Here is a 17,728-nt window from a genome sequence, read left to right as displayed (position 1 = left end):
TCACCTCCAGAACAACTGGCTAATTTCAATCAAACTAGGTACATATCATCCTTGGATGAAGGGGATTCATGTTTGTTCAAATGAAAGGCCATGTCCCCTTTAAGGATGTATGCTACACCAGAGAGATTTGATATGGATGAAAAGTGGAGGATATGTACAACAATATTTAGAAACTGAAAACTTTCAAATTTACATTATTTAGTCAAAAAATACAGTTTTAGTTGAAAGCAATCTGAGAAAAATTTAAAACCGCTGCTGGACTTGAACACACGATCTACAGTTCAGCAGTCGATGTGCTAACCTACTGAGCTACTCAGCGAGGTAAATGAATAGACAAATATTTCTGATATTTATATTTTCCATCATGTTTTAAAAGGAAGTCGGCCATTATGACGATGTAGAGTACCTCCTTAAAGGGTAGATAATCACAAAAATAGGGTAAGGTCATTTAAAATTTTAGGCCAGAAAAGTTTGTTGGGGGGGGGGGGGGGGTGAAATAGGGGATTAAAGTTTTATGTGTGATATATGGAAAATCTTATCAAAAGCACTGGACCAGAAAAGTGAAAATTTACATAAAAGCTTCCTGACATAGAGTATATGCAAGTTTGTGCAAATCATGGTCTCTGGGGTAGGATGGGGCCGCAATGTGAGATAAAGTTGTACATGCGAATGTATTCTGATATATATAGGAAAAATCTTTAAAAATATCTCTTGAACTATTTAAGCTGTTTGTTCATACATTCTTTATGGTAAGACCTTTAAAGTATATCTAGAACTATTTTGGGTAGGGCTGTCATATTTCATTTATGGATTCTTTATGGGAAGACCCTGTGACACAATTGCATTTGATCTTTTGACCTTGGAGTTTGACCTACTATTAGAAAAACCCTGACCTATTCAATATCTCCAGAAAAAAAATTACTTCAAGAATTGCCAGTCAAACAATGCAATGTATAACTGTCAAACTGGCTAGCAACCTTTCACATTAGATTTTTTATTCAAATTGCAGGGAAAGATTTGAATTATGGAAACGGGTTTTTTTACTGGCAACAACATTGGTATTTAATGATTACAGTGTTAAAACATGTCGGAACCCATGGGGTTTCATATGAATTGCCACTTCTATACACAACTATTTCATATCTTATTTTCAAAGCCCATATAGCTATATACATGTCCATATATTAAACAGTTCTGAAATACATTCTGCTAGAGAGAGAGAGATAGACACAGAGAGAGAGAGTCCCATCAGTTTGCCGAAGCACTGTCAATCTGATTGTAAGGTTACATGCGATCATTTCAAGTGACCAAAGTTGACCAAGATGATTGAAGAAATGTTGAATTAGTGTCAGGTGTTGGAAGCACGCACTACTAGTATTTTGCTATAATATAAAAACGTCAGTTCCTAATAATGAAATATTCCTTAGTCTTCCTCCTATATCACACAGAACCAATCCCCTTTTGTTAAGGCCTTCATTTTATCTTGTATAGCTGTTACAGCAAATCATACTCGGTTACCAGAGTGCAAATGAATGGTTTTAGAAATTTTATATTTTGGATAATAATCTAAAAGAAATTTTATATTTTGGATAATAATCTAAAATTTTAAGTATTTAAGGTAAACATTTCAAAGAACCTTAAAATGGACACATATTTAGAACTCTAAATTGTTGTAAGGATATGTTTTGTTTGAATTTTTATCAAAAAGTCAAAATATATAAATTGAAGGTAGGTAAATACTATTAGAAATTTCTGTCAATCAATTTTTTTTTTCATTTAAATAACTTTAACAACTCATAAACTAACTAAAAAGCCCATATAAGACATACCTTTGCAGCTTTATTTTTATACTATATGCTACAGAGCACATATACCCCCAAATGCAAAAGCCAAATTCTAACACAAGAATGCATTATCTCATGTTTTATTAAAAATATGCACCAAAGCACATCATATTAAGCTATAATATATAAAAACCAATAGCTATTCATTTACTGAGAGAATTTTTAAAGATATTCAATTGAAAACATACACAATTGCTGTTTAATCTGCTCACATCCTTCAGAAAAAAATCACAGAATATCGCAATTTTGAAAAATTCTCAAAATCTAAATTGTTTACATGCCAGTTTTTCTTTAAAAATATTTAGAATTATATCTAAGGTTAACAAAAAAACATATTTTACCATAGTTGACCAGAGATATTTTGCAAAATGGTCTCTTGAATATGTAAACCCCCATTTTTAAATTTAAGTTTTACAATTATTCTTTGCACACTTTGAAAATAGTAAATTGTAACAGCAAATACAGTCTTAAAATCAAGATTAGAATATGACAATATATATATATGTAAAACATACTGAAAATTTTGTCCTACCAGACAATTAGAACACAAGGAGTGGGGAGGGGGGGGGGTGCACCCCCACCCCTTCCTTTTTCTCACAATTTTTTTGGTGTGTGTGTTATTCCTTTTTTGTTTGGCTATCAATCATATAATACATAAAAATACATACATGCTATATCTCATACTTATAGAAAAAATAAATATAGTGTAACATATATGTAGATTCTAGCAACTACAGCTCATGTACAAATAATATTGTTTCTTGAAAGTACTTGTGAAGAAGAGTTCAAATATTCAACAACTTTGCTGATGATTTTCTGAGGATTTATAATTCTGGGTTTCTTTGAACCAAACACACTCCCTAAAATTCAGTGTGAATTCCACTGTGAGGATCACGCCTATGTATGATTTTTAACTTGTTCAGGCTTAGATTACAAGCTATGAGCCTTTTAAGCCTATGAGCCTTTCAATGTAGATATTACATTGCTTTGTACCATTGGAGCTAGTGAGGACTTCACTCTATAATAATTCATGGTAAATATATCTAAGATTCACATTTGAATGCTAAATTTGACTCGTACAGTTCTCGTAAACTACAAACATCAAACAAAGAAGTTATAACTGGAACTTTCTAGTCGGTGTTTAAAATTTAAAACCGGATACGTAAAAGCACGGACTTTCCTTAAGTATAATTTTAGGATGTTAGATATTTGAAACCCCCCCCCCCCAAAAAAAAAACCCCACCCAGGTACATTGTATATAATTCTTAAAATTACAAACACATGATTGGGAAGTTCACATTGTTATATCAATGATCATGATGATACCAAAACCCATTAGATAAGAAGTTATACACATCCATGGAAAATCCATATTTCACATCTCTCAATGTTGTATTACCAAACAGTTTATTAGGAATTCTTCAGCCTTCTAATTGAGTCTGGAGAACGAATTAGTAACTTGTGTACAATCTACCATGCAATCATTGTATTCATGTGCAATATCTCTGAGTCATCATATTTTACCTCAAACCATCTTTGCAAACCACGGGTTATTCATTCTATTTCACAAACTAGAATGAAACAATGACCTGTGGTTTGCAACAATGATCTCAAATATATATCAGTAGCTCTTGAAAAACTAAATTTTTAACTTTCCATGAAATAATTGCCCGTTTTGACTCTTATTGATTCCTCAGCATACTCTACTCCTCAGCACACTCCACTCTTCAGAAAACTCCACTCTCAGAATACTCCACCCCTCAGAACACTCCACTCCTCAGCACACTCCACTCCTCAGAAGACTAGACTTCCCAGAACACTTCACTCCTTAGCACACTTGACTCCTCAGCACACTCCATTCCTCAGCACACTCCACTCCTCAGAAGACTAGACTCCCCAGAACACTTCACTCCTTAGCACACTTGACTCCTCAGCACACTCCACTCCTCAGAAGACTAGACTCCTCAGAAAACTCCACTCCTCAAAACACTCCACTCCTCAGCACACTCCACTCCTCAGATCACTCCACTCCTCAGAAAACTAGACTCTCCAGAACACTTCACTCCTTAGCACACTTCCCTCCTCAGCCCACTCCACTCCTCAGAATACTTCACTCCTCAGCACACTGCACTCCTCAGCACACTCCACTCTTCAGAAAACTCCACTCTCAGAACACTCCACTCCTCAGCACACTTGACACCTCAGCACACTCCACTCCTCAGCAAATTCAACTCCTCGGCACACTCCATTCCTCAGCACACCCCACTCCTCAGAACACTCCACTCCTCAGCACACTCCACTCCTCAGAAGACTAGACTCCGCAGACCACTTCATTCCTTAGCACACTCCACTCCTCAGCACACCCCACTCCTCAGCACACTCCACTCCTCAGAAGACTAGACTCCCCAGAACACTTCACTCCTTAGCACACTCCACACATCAGTGCACTCCACTCCTCAGCACACTCCACTCCACATCACACTCCACTCCCCAGAACACTCCATTCCTCAGTTTGCAACAATGATCTCAAATATACATCAGTAGCTTTTGAAAAACTAATTTTTAACTTTCCATGAAATGATTGCCCGTTTTACTTTTACTGATTCCTCAGCATACTCCACTCCTCAGCACACTAAGTTGTAAGCACACTCCACTCCTCAGAAAACTCCACTCCTAAGCACTCTCCCTTCTTCAGAACAATCCACTCAAAACACTCCACTCCTGAGAACACTCCCCTCCCCAGAACACTCCTTAGCACACTCAACTTCACAGCACACTCCACACCTCAGCACACTCCACTCCTCAGAACACTCAACTTCACAGCACACTCCACACCTCAGTACACTCCATTTCTCAGAAAACTCCACTCCTCAGCATCCTCCACTCCTTAGAACACCCCACTCCTCAGCACACTCCACTCCTCAGATTACTCGACTTCACAGCACACTCCACACCTCAGCACACTCCATTCCTCAGCATAATCCACTCCTTAGAACACCCCACTCCTCAGCACACTCAACTCCTCAGCACACACCCCTCCTCAGCACACCCCACTCGTCAGAACACTCCACTACTCAAGTCTGTTTTTCACATTCAAACAAAACAATTCCTTAACAGGTTTCTTACATTTATTGTGAGACGAAATTTTAAACATGATCAAACATAGTAAATTAACAGTTTCTTAATATTGTCTGTAACCATAGTAACTGAGTGATAAGAATGATGACCAGTAATATATGTATAAAAACAGTACTAATTACTGAACTAATCAATGTATCAATTCCTGTTTGATAATACAGCATAGTGTAAATGGTATGCGGCTGTAATTGTTCTTATTTCCAACAAGCATGTTGTGTAATCTTAATTTGTAAATAATGAAAAAATCATTTCTACAATGTTCATTTCCTCAAATGTACAGGTTGTCTAGTGTCTGTTATAATCACATCAAACACAGAACCAAGAGGTGGGGGGGGGGGACCCCCCACCCTAAAAAAATACATAGTTTTGTCTATTCCATGCAGTTTCAGTTGTAAAGTACTAAATATTAGATCTCTAGTGTTGGTTGGAGCACACACCCCCAACTTTCCCTGAATGAAAAATAAAAATTGTCTGGGGTAGAAAACTCTGCACATGCAAATGTCACAATTCTTCATTGGTATAATTTACACAATTCAAATGCAACTCAACCAAACTAATCATGATGTAATTATATAATATGGTAATAAAAACAAAATTGTTTAGTGGCTAATTTACAAGTACGTCAGGAAATCACTCTCATAGAAACTTGTAAGTTTCCCTGAAACATGTCTCCCTTTCTAATGATCAATTACTTTAAAATTAGCTGAATAAACATCATCACCCTTGTGGGGGTTTTCTTCTTCTTGATATTCAGAATGACCAATCTTTTCAATTAATATGATAAACAGTTATGTCACAAAACAGAACTGGAGAAATTTGGCAAAATGGATCAGCACCATCAACACTATATTCACAACCCCATTCCTTCCTTATATTCAATGTCTGCTAATAGACTACCACATAATGTCATTCAAATGATCAAATCATGGAAACTACACAAGTTTTTCTTACAGAATGCAGAAAATCCTAATATAGTTGTCCCAGTGTTTTTATTCTGTAATATATTTGCCTCTCACAATCACATATCACAGTTTCTAGATTGACACACAACAACCCAGTGACAGACCTGACAAGTTGGTGGGATGGGAATTATTTGTTTCAACTGTTTGAATTTTTATTTGTGATTGGTTTGCAAAAAATTATCAAGTTTGTGACATTGCCTTTGATGAAAAATATAAAGATCTTGTAAATAATTTTTGTATACCATATATTTAGTTTAATATTAATGAAATGTTTGCAAATATTATGTCTCACTGGTAAATACGATAAGGCAAGACTACTGAGACAAGCCCTCATGAAATGTACGTGTGATTTACAGTATTACTGATCCTAGGTTCGTTATTTTTTGTTTACATAATTGCATCCCCACCTTCCCAGTCTGTCACTATCATTGAGTTATATATCACAGTCTGAAGGTAACACGGACTTCTAATAAGCAATTACATGTACACACACAAGCAACCTTATCTTCAAGGGCTTTAAAGCTTACATGAATGTAAATTGACAGTTTTTTAAAGCCTACATATCATGGTATACTGTAAAAGTGCTTATTTACGCTGTCTGGGGGTTAAATACGCGTTTTTCTACGTCCAACCTTACGCGTGGGGGAAAAATACGCAATAACTGAATACATTACATCAAAATATTTATAACTAAATGCATGGGGAAATTTACTCGCTTATTACATGACCACGTAATTGGTGTAACCCCCCCCCCCCCCCCCCCCCCCCCCCCCACGTGTATATAACCACTTTGACAGTACATGTGTATAATACTATATAACATACAACTAGACTTCACACCATATACACCACATTTACTTCATTAATGTTTGAAAACCTCTACAGATTCTTCAGATGCAAATAGAATTCCATGTGTAAATGAGAGATGAATGCATTATGTAAAATGGATGTCATGAAAATTACAGTAAGATACATGTAGATCATTGCATGATGAAATGTTACTTGACATACTCATACAGTTTAAAGAAAGGACACACTTGAAATCCAATTCAAAATTTACATCACGTTTCGGCAAATAATAATTTATAATTGCCCCAAAATCTTCTTGAAAATTCTACAAGTACTTTAAATGTTTTATTACTGTGTGTGACTCAACTTAAATACACAACAATATCATCATGATCAATCAGAGGTCAAAGTTACCCAGGTCAAGGTCAATCACAACATACATCCAGGTGTTCCACCAGCTGAGCATGACAGTCGGCACTAAAGCTTTGTCCACACTTTGGACACGACAACATTTGTCCATTCCCTGTTTCACTCTCCGTATCGTTGATTTCATCAAGGTCATTTAAAGATGGAACTGTCAGAGAAAGACCTAACTCGGAATCGGCCTTGCCACTTAACTCCTGGCTATTTTTAGGAACACTAAGTTGTGACATAGATGAGGTATTGTCTGTCTGAAGAGTACTGTCCACTTCGTTCATAGTCTGGGCTGTATACACCGAGGGACTCACACTCGGATCAGAAATACTGTGATCAATTTGTCCTTTGATGCGGTCAACAGGTAAACTCTTTGGGGGCTTTAGCTCAGGATTTTGACTAGGACCTCTAGCAGCAAGTGGTGTCTAGATAAAAAAAAGAAATATAGGTTGTAAACTTCAGTGTATTAAAAAACGGATAAATAATTGAATTAATAGGTGCCAGTTGATTGATACAACACAACTTTTACTTCACCTTTTTTAACACTAAAACTCATCAATGGCAAACTCTCAGTGATTGACAAAATTACTTCATCATTACGACTATTGCCCAAACTCCTTGTAAATCAAAATGACCTTGTTAAGTTTTGTATGTTTGTTTTTCCAACCCTTGAATCATTTTTCCTTTATATTGAGAAGTCACCTACTTTATGTGAAGTGCCACAAATTTAGACCTATGTGTGTAGCAGTAATGGTTCTTTATTATGCCAATGCTTGCCATGACACTGGGCCTCTGTTTTTAAGGTCTCATCTGAAATGATGCGACTCTCATTTCTAAATGCTAAGCATGTGACAAAAGAGTAGTCACTACCTAGTTATACATTATACATCTGACGTGAACAAGGTATGAGTGGAGCTCGACCCTACAACTTCAAGGTCACAAAAGAAATGCTGTGACTACCGAATCATCATGACTGATCAAGAGTATAGTGCCATAACTACATGTCGAACACATGTAGACCCACTGCTTAGACCAGTTCACAAGACATTCTAGTAACAACTGACATCAGAAGTGAAAGGCACGAGTCTTTTTGATACATGTACAACCTTAAGAACAGAGGTCCCATGTCGCAGTAGACATTGGCGCGATCAATCATCCTCACTGTTACAGCCCTGAGGCCCATGCACAGATCAAAATTTGTGGCACTTCACCTAAAGATAGCGACGTCTCCACATGGGAAAAAGTTCTTAAATGGGAAGTAAATCACAAAACAATACAGTCCGAGAAAATGTTTTACCTCCAAAGAATATCCATGGTTGACTGGATTCAGATTAAAGTCATTGTACAGTGATTGGTTGGTGAGGAGGTTGTAGTCTAAATTGACCTGAGGCAATCGGTTTCGGCTGACTGAATCTCTCTGTAAACAAATCACAGATCCATAAACTCAAGTTGATCCCATTATTTTGTGTAGTGGAAACCAGAATTCTTGATTGAAAATCAGTTCTTGGTTATAATTACACAATTTGAATTATATGAAGAAAAAACACTTTAAGATTGCTTTTTATACGATTGAAAATGTAAGAATGCAACATAGTATTACATGAATTTTATATGCTGGCATTTCTAATCTGTGCTGTTTATTACATATATTATCAGTCTAATAATAACTATTAACCTTGCTATTTTCAGACTCTATCTGTGAAAGTCTAGTTTTATATCGATCTCGTTCAGCTTTGATTTGTTTCATCTCTTCCTCCAGTTGAGAGATCCGGTGCTGAGCCTTTTCTCTGTCACTGCGTTCATATTCAAAGTCCTCCGTGCATATCTGAATCTGATGTTTCAAGGCCTCGATAGATTCCGAGTTACTGCTCAGGCATGTCCCCTCCCGACGAGAATTCACTTCCTCTCTGAGCTTTTCTACTTCCTGTGTCAGGTGGGAGTTATACGTCAAAGCCTCAGTTAATTTTGTTTCAAACTAATAAAAAAAAAAGAGAAGAAGCGCGTGAGAAAAATAAGCAAATGAATGTTTGACAAATTATACATGTATACAGGACATGTATCATGTGTTAAATGGTTTGTGTTCACTGTTGTCAGTTATGAAATAAATAAAATGAAATATACATGACATGTGAAGTTATACAAATTTAACCCTACACTGACCTCTTTTTTTTGTGTTTCCAGTGACTGGAGTTTAGTCTTGGCTTCTTCTAAAGCACGGTTGATTGACTCTTCTCGCTCAGGAGTGACTGTGAAATCCTGGGCAGCCTCCAACTCGCCCACCAACTGCTGAATTCTCTGCTCCTGCATCGTGTTGTATGACTGCCACCTGTGGTTCATTTTTGTAACCTGTCAAAGATTTTTTTGAATTAAAGATATTCCTGTACTCTTCAAATTTGTTTAGTAAACAGAAGTTACCATTTTTAAAATTATAGTACTTTGAACCCTGCAGGGGGCAAGTTCCAAACCTTTAATATGTAATTACTGTGGAATGATTAGAATTCGTGGTGGATCAATTTTCGTGGAATTCGTGGGTACCCCTCACCCTCGAATTTACATCCTCAACGAATAAAGACAAAAGCAAACATTCCAGAGTTATCTTTCTTACAAATATATAAATCCACGAAATTACGTCCCCACGAACCCGTAAAAATTCAGCAATCCACGAAAATTGGCCCCCATGAATTTCAATGATTCTATTTGGATTACATTTATTATCTTATAAATGTGGATTTAAAATACATAAGGGGGTATATAATAAATTTATCATTACTACAGTAACTTGATCCAAAGAGTTGGATCACGTCTCGTTGACAGGCGCGGATCATCAGATCAAACTCGACGCTTCGCATCTCGTGTGATCTGATGATCCTCGCCTGTCAACTCGACGTGATCTGACTCTTCAGATCAAGTTACTGTAATAATAATATATATTTATTCACTGATAATACATATATATGTATGTCTACGAAAATGAAAAAATCCTGAAAAAAACACGACTAAAAGGGAGACTTTTTTTTACAACTATCACATACATGTAACAGCATATAGTGATTTTTCTTTCAACAAGTGGCCTACCTCTTCCATTTTGGCCTTCAGTGTGACATTTTCTTCTCTCAGTCTTTCAATATTCTCTGGAAACTTGTCTGTTCCCTTTATTAATAAAAAAATAATTTACATAATTCAAAATGTCAGATAAAACAAAACATGTTATCTAAGATAAGTTTATATATTGGGAACTTGATAATGCAAAAATCACTTTCCTATCAAAGAATGTTCCAACATAAAAAAGCTGTATATTTCTTTACAAATTTCTTTTTGTCTTTCTAATTCGTTACCTATTTCCCTCTGAAAATATGCAATTTTGCAAATAACAAAACAATTAGTCTCGTAATAACAGAGATCTGCTATTCAATTCAAACACAACACATTTATTACCGTAACTTGTGCTCCTTGCTTGGCTTTGCTGTTCTCAAGACGTAGCGCCATCTGCTGGCACTGGGTCCCAACATCTGTCAGTTGCTGACGGAGGTTGTTGGTTTCCTCAGCCAGCGATATGCATAACACATCTCTCGTGCGAAAGCTTTCTCGTAATTCCTCCACTGTTGTCGTTAGACGACGAATCTGAGCATCTTTTTCGTCTGCAGAATTAGACAGAGCTCGCTCAAGGTCATTCATTCGAGACACCTTTGACTCCAGTTGTTGTTGAAGCGTGCCATTCCATTGACTCAGTTCTTTGATTTTCTACAGAAAAAGCATTAAAACTGTGTTACCAGATATACAGACCAAAGAAGAATATGGGTGTAGTCAGGTATATATTCATAAGTTAATAGGAAATGTGTGCTTATTTATGAATTCTAAGCTACAAGTATAATCTTCTTGAGAAGATTTTTAAAAGACTCGCCCACCTTATTTTTACCTTTTCTTGATTATCTCCCTTTGTAAGAGGGCAGGGCCTTTCATTTGTACAATTTTGATATTTGAAGTGTTGTCATATTACCAAATTTCATGTAAACTTCATTACAATATTGTCAAATCTTCGAATAATCCTGTCATCAATCATATCTTTGTATTTGACCTTTATATTAGGGAGAGGGCCTACATAGGCTATGCCTGATGCCCGATCCTATTGAGTTTCTCAATAAAATATGTTTAAACTATTCTTTAGAAGAAGATGTTTAAATGTCCCCCTCCCCTATTTTTAACCTTTTCTTGATCATTTCCCTTTGTAAGAGGGCATGGCCTTTCATTTGTACAATCTTAATATTTGAATTGTAAGTTGCTCTCTTCAAATGAATTGATGATATCAACAATTGAATTGATATTTGCTACAATTAAGGAAAGCGATAATTCAATTCATGTGTGCATCAATTCAATTTATTACCATGTAGCGATTTTTTCTGCATGCAGGTATAAAATTTGTATATATTTTAATATCAGAATGAATTTTGGCAGACAAGGAAGAGTTACCTCTCTTGCAAATACTGAAGTCACAATTGAATGCATGTTGAATTCCTGTCTTTTACAATAAAGGCCCTTTCTCCAACATGTTTTCAGGGCTCGAAATTAACATATGCCCGTCATTCCGTGACTGGTTAAAAGTCTGGCGGACTGACTGACATTTGTTTTAGTCAGTCCGATGAGACCAGTTAATTTTCTAAAGCATCATTTTGGAAAATATACTTATGAAATTTACACATTTGGGATGCTTCGATCTGTAGACCTATCAGATAAATCTAATTTGTAATATAAATCCCACATTTAAGTCTTACAATATTGTTTAAGACATATTGAGCTAAATTTCATTTTAATAACATTAATGAAATGTGTTTAATTATTTCTGGAAAACTCTGTTGGACTGGTAAATTTTTCAGCGGACTGGTTGAAATTATACCCCATCAGGCTGGCTGGACTGGTGACATAAAAAGTTAGCTTCAAGCCCTGGTTTTTATCACACACTCATTATCAGAGATTTCTTTACAGCAAAAACACGGTTATAGCGAACCTCTGGGGCCAACGAAAAAACAGTTAAGCATGAATTTGTTGTAAGCATGTTTGTTATAATTGTGTTTTACTGTATATTGCTTGCTGTGCTAGTTTCACTTGCTGGGTTTGGCAATAGATGGCTTGTTTCTATGCTCGTTCTCCAAGTATTTCAGATTCATTAGTCAGACAATGACTTGTAAAAAATCTCTCAACAATCAATTTCTTTATAGTTTATACATGGAAATATTTCTCATCCTGAAAAATTCTTGAAGTGAAAAAAAAGACTATACCTCACATTCATAAAATATAAGAGAATGATTGATGTCCATGTTATTTTATATGTGTACAATGCTTATTTTTATTTTATTTTTTTAAAAAAAAACACCTATTCTTTTCCGTGTCATGCTGATTGCATTTATCATCATATTAATCATAAAACTCAAAACAGGATTTACAAATCTTTTTGGGGGGAAATATTCAAATAGAACTAATTAAAATAAATTTATCAAAACCAACCGCATGTAATTAATATATCAACTTATGGAAATCAGTTGATTTAAATAACCTTACTTTAAATATTTCACTCCTTATTTTGTTTTAATGTCAAATGTTATTAGTGCTACTTAATCTTTTAATCGGTACGTAAAAATTCCAACTTTTAATATCATGAGTATTAATTTAGGTGGACTGCTACTCCCAAATCTGCATCTCGGATAAAACATGCATTATTTCACCATCAATTGACAAAATCATGATGCATAATTTTTTTCAGAATGATAAAAAATATGTTGGTTTTTTTTTTTTGCAATTAAATTAATAAGAAATTTTAGAGTCCAATTTCAATAATATATGAACATCTTATAAAACAAGCATAGAAGACAAAGGTAGACTTTCTGATTTTTTTTTTAAAGTTTTAAATTTCAAATCTACAACTAAAATCTTCAAGAAATATGTCAATTAGAAAAGGATATATATCAGACAAACATCACGGTCATAAAAGTTTTATTAAAAGAAATGAAATGAATTATTGATTGCTATTTCAAACTTCACAAAAAAATAAGTTGATACTGATCAAAATTGACAATAAATACTGAAATAATCAAATTGTAGTTATTTGATGCACTTGTCTTAAATCTTTAACAATTTAAGGGAATGTAGTGTTGTCTAATACTCAAATCAGGCTTGATTCAATTAGTTTAAACTTCACAATATGTCAGAATTCCAGCCATTTCATTTCAATTCCCTTCTACAAATTTTTGTCTAGAAAAACATATTTTTGTCTAGATATACATATTTTTTAATTGACATATTTCTTGAACATTTTATCTATAGATTTATTAATAAATATATATTTTTATGTAAAAATATTAAAACATCTTTCTGATTCTTCTAGGCATGTTTTAATTAGATATTCATATCATACATCAGATCACAGCAAGATTTTAACTCTAAAATCTTTAATTTTCCAACAAAACACCTTTCTTATTAATCCAGAAAAAACACACACCCCCTAAAAAAATTCATAGCTTGCAGCGATTGTGAAATTATATATATTACAATATAAAATTTTGGTGCATTGATCAACCTTAATATATATAATATAAGACAAAACCAATTAGGTAAGGTTATTGTTGAATAAAATTTTATAAATTAGATATAAGATTAGATATAAGTCTAAAACTACTATAGTACCAGGATGTTAACGACTATCCAGAAACAGACTATACTACACAAATATATATATATATAAATCATTCCCGTATCGAATATATTTGTCAGTCCTAATTTTCAAAATATGAAAAGAAAAATGCCTTTAACTTTCTTGTCTAGTCGTGGCAACGTTAAGATCCCCCCTTTCTTAGAAAGGAAACACAGAAACACTGAAAGAACTTATCCTAGAACAGTAATGATTGGTTCTTCTAACCCGCCAATCGCGAGGCAAAAATAACTTACCTGTTGCAAGGTTTGAATTTCTTCCGGGTCGGATGGGGACGATCTCAAAAGCTGTTTAAGCCGAGAGTTTTCTCTTGATAAATTTTCCAGAACTTGTTTAGAAGTTCCGGGAATAAAATCATCACTTTCTTCCAAGCTAAGACAAGCGGATAATCCATTATTAATCAATCTACTCTGTAAATTACGAACAATTGTTTCCAACGTCTTCAATTTCTTGTTCAGATTACCATTCTCCTGTTTTGCTTCCTGTAAGAGTCTTGAAAAAGTCTCCACACCCCCGTGACGGATCTTATAGGTGTGAAGTTCAGATTGGCATTGTTTTAAAAGAACTTTCATGTGTTCCACTTTCTCTTTATAAGAGTCCCGTTCCTGTTCAATGCTATAATGCGAAGACATCGAGGATTCTGCCGAATTTGTTCTGGTCATTTCTGTCGCCATCTGAAATGAAGTGTCCCAAAATCACCCAATCACCGACGTATATAAGTCTCCTTCACATGAAAAAATCGATAAAGATATCGTATATATACACACGTTACACAAGAGGATAGGTCCTGGGCCTAAATCTAGAACTGACTAGTTTTTTTTATTAATTTAGGCCTAGTATCATTAGATCACATTTAAACACGATGGATTTGAAAATTTTTAAACCAGTGTTGTGAAGTAACTCCTACCTTCAGGCACATAAATGGGAAATCCTTGATAAAAAACGCAAACTCGATCCTGCGTTGTAAAAGTAAGGGCTTTTACCACTGTCAACCTCACTGCTATTAATAGCGACTCAAATTTCTAGGGGGAAATACCTATAGTCTGTTTTAGTTTGACAATGACAGCTGCTCTTGCTGAAAACACTGGAAAGACAGACTGTGTTGGTGAGAAATATTGAATAAAATATTAACGTACGTAATGGGTCGTTGTTTCTTTTCTTTCTTTCTTTTTCTTCTTCGTCTTATTCTGTACGTTTTTAGTGGTTACATTATAAACTATGATAATTATTTATACGTATATATATATATATATATATATATATATATATATATATATATATTATTTTCCAATCAAGGGCCCTCAAGGGGCAGCATGAAAATACATACAAATAATGTACATATACAAGTAAAGAAAGAAGTGATTACATAATACATAGTTATATACAAATACATTGTCATATATTGTTCAAAATAAATTTTCCAGTTATATTTAGAATGGATGGCTCTTCAGAACATAGTATGTAAATGAATTTTTGTTCATCATTGAGTTTGGTAAAAAATTTAACTGTTTTTTCTATAGCACCACGAAAAGATTTTCTTTCATCAGCAAACTTTTCACATTTAATCAAAAAATGAATCTCATCACCTAATAAACCGGAGTTGCATTTGTTACATATTCGTTCATTCCTAGTAATACCAGAATATCTACCAACTTCAATCATTAATTTATGAGCTGATATCCGTAACTTACAAATAGATCTTCTAATATCAAAATTTTTAAATTTATTAAGATAGTTCTCAAAACCAAAGTGCTCCTTATGTTTAAAATAAGTGCACAGTTTCCCATCAATTAATTTATTTCGATTATTGTACCGGATTTCAGTGTATTTATCACAGAGAAATTTCTTTACAATTTTCTAAAATCTATACTGACTAAAATCTCTTAACGGATATCCAATTTTAACATATTCTAAAGCTTTCCCCAATTCTGATAGTACAGCAAAATTTGTACTTTTCTTATGTACACCCAGAATACATTTAGAATATTTATGATGAAGCTTCTCACATTGAAGTGATTTAAAAAGTTTGGTGATGATTTTAATTTATTCCATGACTCTATGTATCCACCCCATATTTCAGAATTATATATAATAAAATTGGTTTTATTGTGTGGTCAAAGAGATGAGTACTTGTTTTAATTTCATGGTGCTAAACATAAAAAGTCTTTTTTTTAATTTATAAAATCCTTTGAGGGCTGTGTTATATATATATGATTCATTTTCACCTATCTCTGATTCAATTATACTTATTCAATTTTAGAAATATGTTCAATTATTTGAAGATAGGAACAAGATACAAGATATTTTATTGACCAATCAAGGGCCCCGGAAGGCATTGTTGACAAAAGAAGTATAATTTAAACATTATTTCTATAGAAACTCAACAATATTGCTTATTACATAACCATATCCAGGCATCATTGTCTCTATTGTTGATGATGAAATATCATTATACTTTATTTGAATACATGTTAGTTTGGCCTTCCGTGAATATCATATCAATTTAGTGTATACATATAGAGGTCCCTGATAATATGCTGCGGAAACATTTTGATATTCTGGCAGACAAGGTCGAGTTTAAAAGAGTCGTCCGTATGTAACAGGGAAATCCCCTCTCCTTAAAAAATCACTCACAAGCTGGATGCAATACTTTATGTCATTGCACAATTTGACAAAATACTAGAAAAGACATGCTTTCATACAATTTTCATTTTCTTTTGATATCCTTGTCTTGCATTAACTAGATGAGGAGGATTGGACCAGTGGCGAGTCCAGCGCCGGGCGATTTTTTAAATGGAAATATGTCCCGTAAATCAAGAATATGACTTATTTTGTCAAAACTTAGGTAGCTTCAGGGGACTGCGCTCCCACTTCGTTTTTTATTGGATCCGCCACTGGTGAAAAATCCTTGGAAGTGGGAAGGATAGGTCTGTGTAATATTCATTTGTGGGGATCAAAATTGAATCTTAGAACTGTCATTGATATCCAACGGCTTGACACGTTAAGTCTGGGAGGAGAGTAACACGGCTTGCCATTAAGATGTGACTCTACCTACTACGAAAACAATTTCCGACTCAAAAATTATAGACTTATCAGAAATTTCAAATTGTGACTTTCACTCTGATTATCTCATTCTATCTTCAACCCGATTGATTGAATATTGTAGTACGTCCCTCTCGAGAATTTTTCACTCGTATGAAGACTTCACCTTTGCCAGTGAAGGGCTTCAAATTTAGGCTTATAGATGCTTGGCGCTTCTGCCACACCTGCTGTGACACGGGATCTCGGTTTTTGCGTTCTCATCCGAAGTCGCCTCTTACAACAAGCAAGGAGTACTGAGGACCTATTCTAACCCGGATCCCCAAGGGGCCTCAACCAGAATTCTACAACAGAATCCCCAGCGGAGTGGACCGAAAACCCTTGTCTAGCAAAGATGAGTTTTTACTCGATGTTAAAATTTAATTAAATTAAAAAAAAAAGGTCGTTCTCTAATCAATGAAGCAACAAAATTCTATGTGTTCTATCATTCTATCATTTGAAGGGAAAGGAATTAGTTGTGAAATATACAAAAAGGCTACACCTTTTTGTTACAACCCTTACCCGGAAGAGGAAAAAGGCAAAACATTCTTACCGGCCCGGTACTATGCGTGGTACTTTACCGGTACTATGCGTGGTACTTTACCGGTACTCAGCGTGGTACTTTAAAAAGTCTATCTCCCTCCTAATCTTCGTCTCCTATATTTTGCACGGCATGATTATTCATTTGAGTATACTTTGTGAAGATTGATAAGAAAAAAGAAGAAGAGAATATGACAAATAAATGATATTGTTGAAGTCACATATCGGTTTGACTAAATTAAAAAAAAAAACACACAAAAAAC

The 17,728-nt window shown here is 34.7% G+C and overlaps 1 protein-coding gene across 1 annotated transcript; it reads right to left on the bottom strand.

The window, feature by feature from the left end:
- Window positions 1-4,954: 4,954 nt before the first annotated feature.
- LOC125658510 (TNFAIP3-interacting protein 2-like) lies at window positions 4,955-17,321 on the bottom strand. Its single transcript, XM_048889787.2, has 8 exons — window positions 14,755-17,321; window positions 14,084-14,521; window positions 10,583-10,888; window positions 10,223-10,297; window positions 9,308-9,493; window positions 8,823-9,122; window positions 8,445-8,564; window positions 4,955-7,572 (listed from the first exon to the last, which is right to left on the bottom strand). Exons 1-8 carry the CDS (start codon window positions 14,764-14,766, stop codon window positions 7,159-7,161), a joined length of 1,851 nt encoding a protein of 616 aa, XP_048745744.2. The 5' UTR covers window positions 14,767-17,321; the 3' UTR covers window positions 4,955-7,158.
- Between the last annotated feature and the right edge of the window lie 407 nt (window positions 17,322-17,728).

This window comes from Ostrea edulis, chromosome 9 (assembly GCF_947568905.1).
Source record: "Ostrea edulis chromosome 9, xbOstEdul1.1, whole genome shotgun sequence".
NCBI lineage: Eukaryota > Metazoa > Mollusca > Bivalvia > Ostreida > Ostreidae > Ostrea > Ostrea edulis.
This window is presented reverse-complemented; position numbering and strand designations above follow the sequence as displayed.

What these genes read in the sequence shown, in the direction of transcription:
- LOC125658510 (XM_048889787.2), bottom strand. An exon ending in TGAAGGCCAAAATGGAAGAG is followed by an intron (nt 9,494 to 10,222) that starts GTAGGCCACTTG and finishes AATCTTTGACAG; the next exon opens with GTTACAAAAATGAACCACAG. An exon ending in TGGAAACACAAAAAAAAGAG is followed by an intron (nt 9,123 to 9,307) that starts GTCAGTGTAGGG and finishes TTTTTTTATTAG; the next exon opens with TTTGAAACAAAATTAACTGA.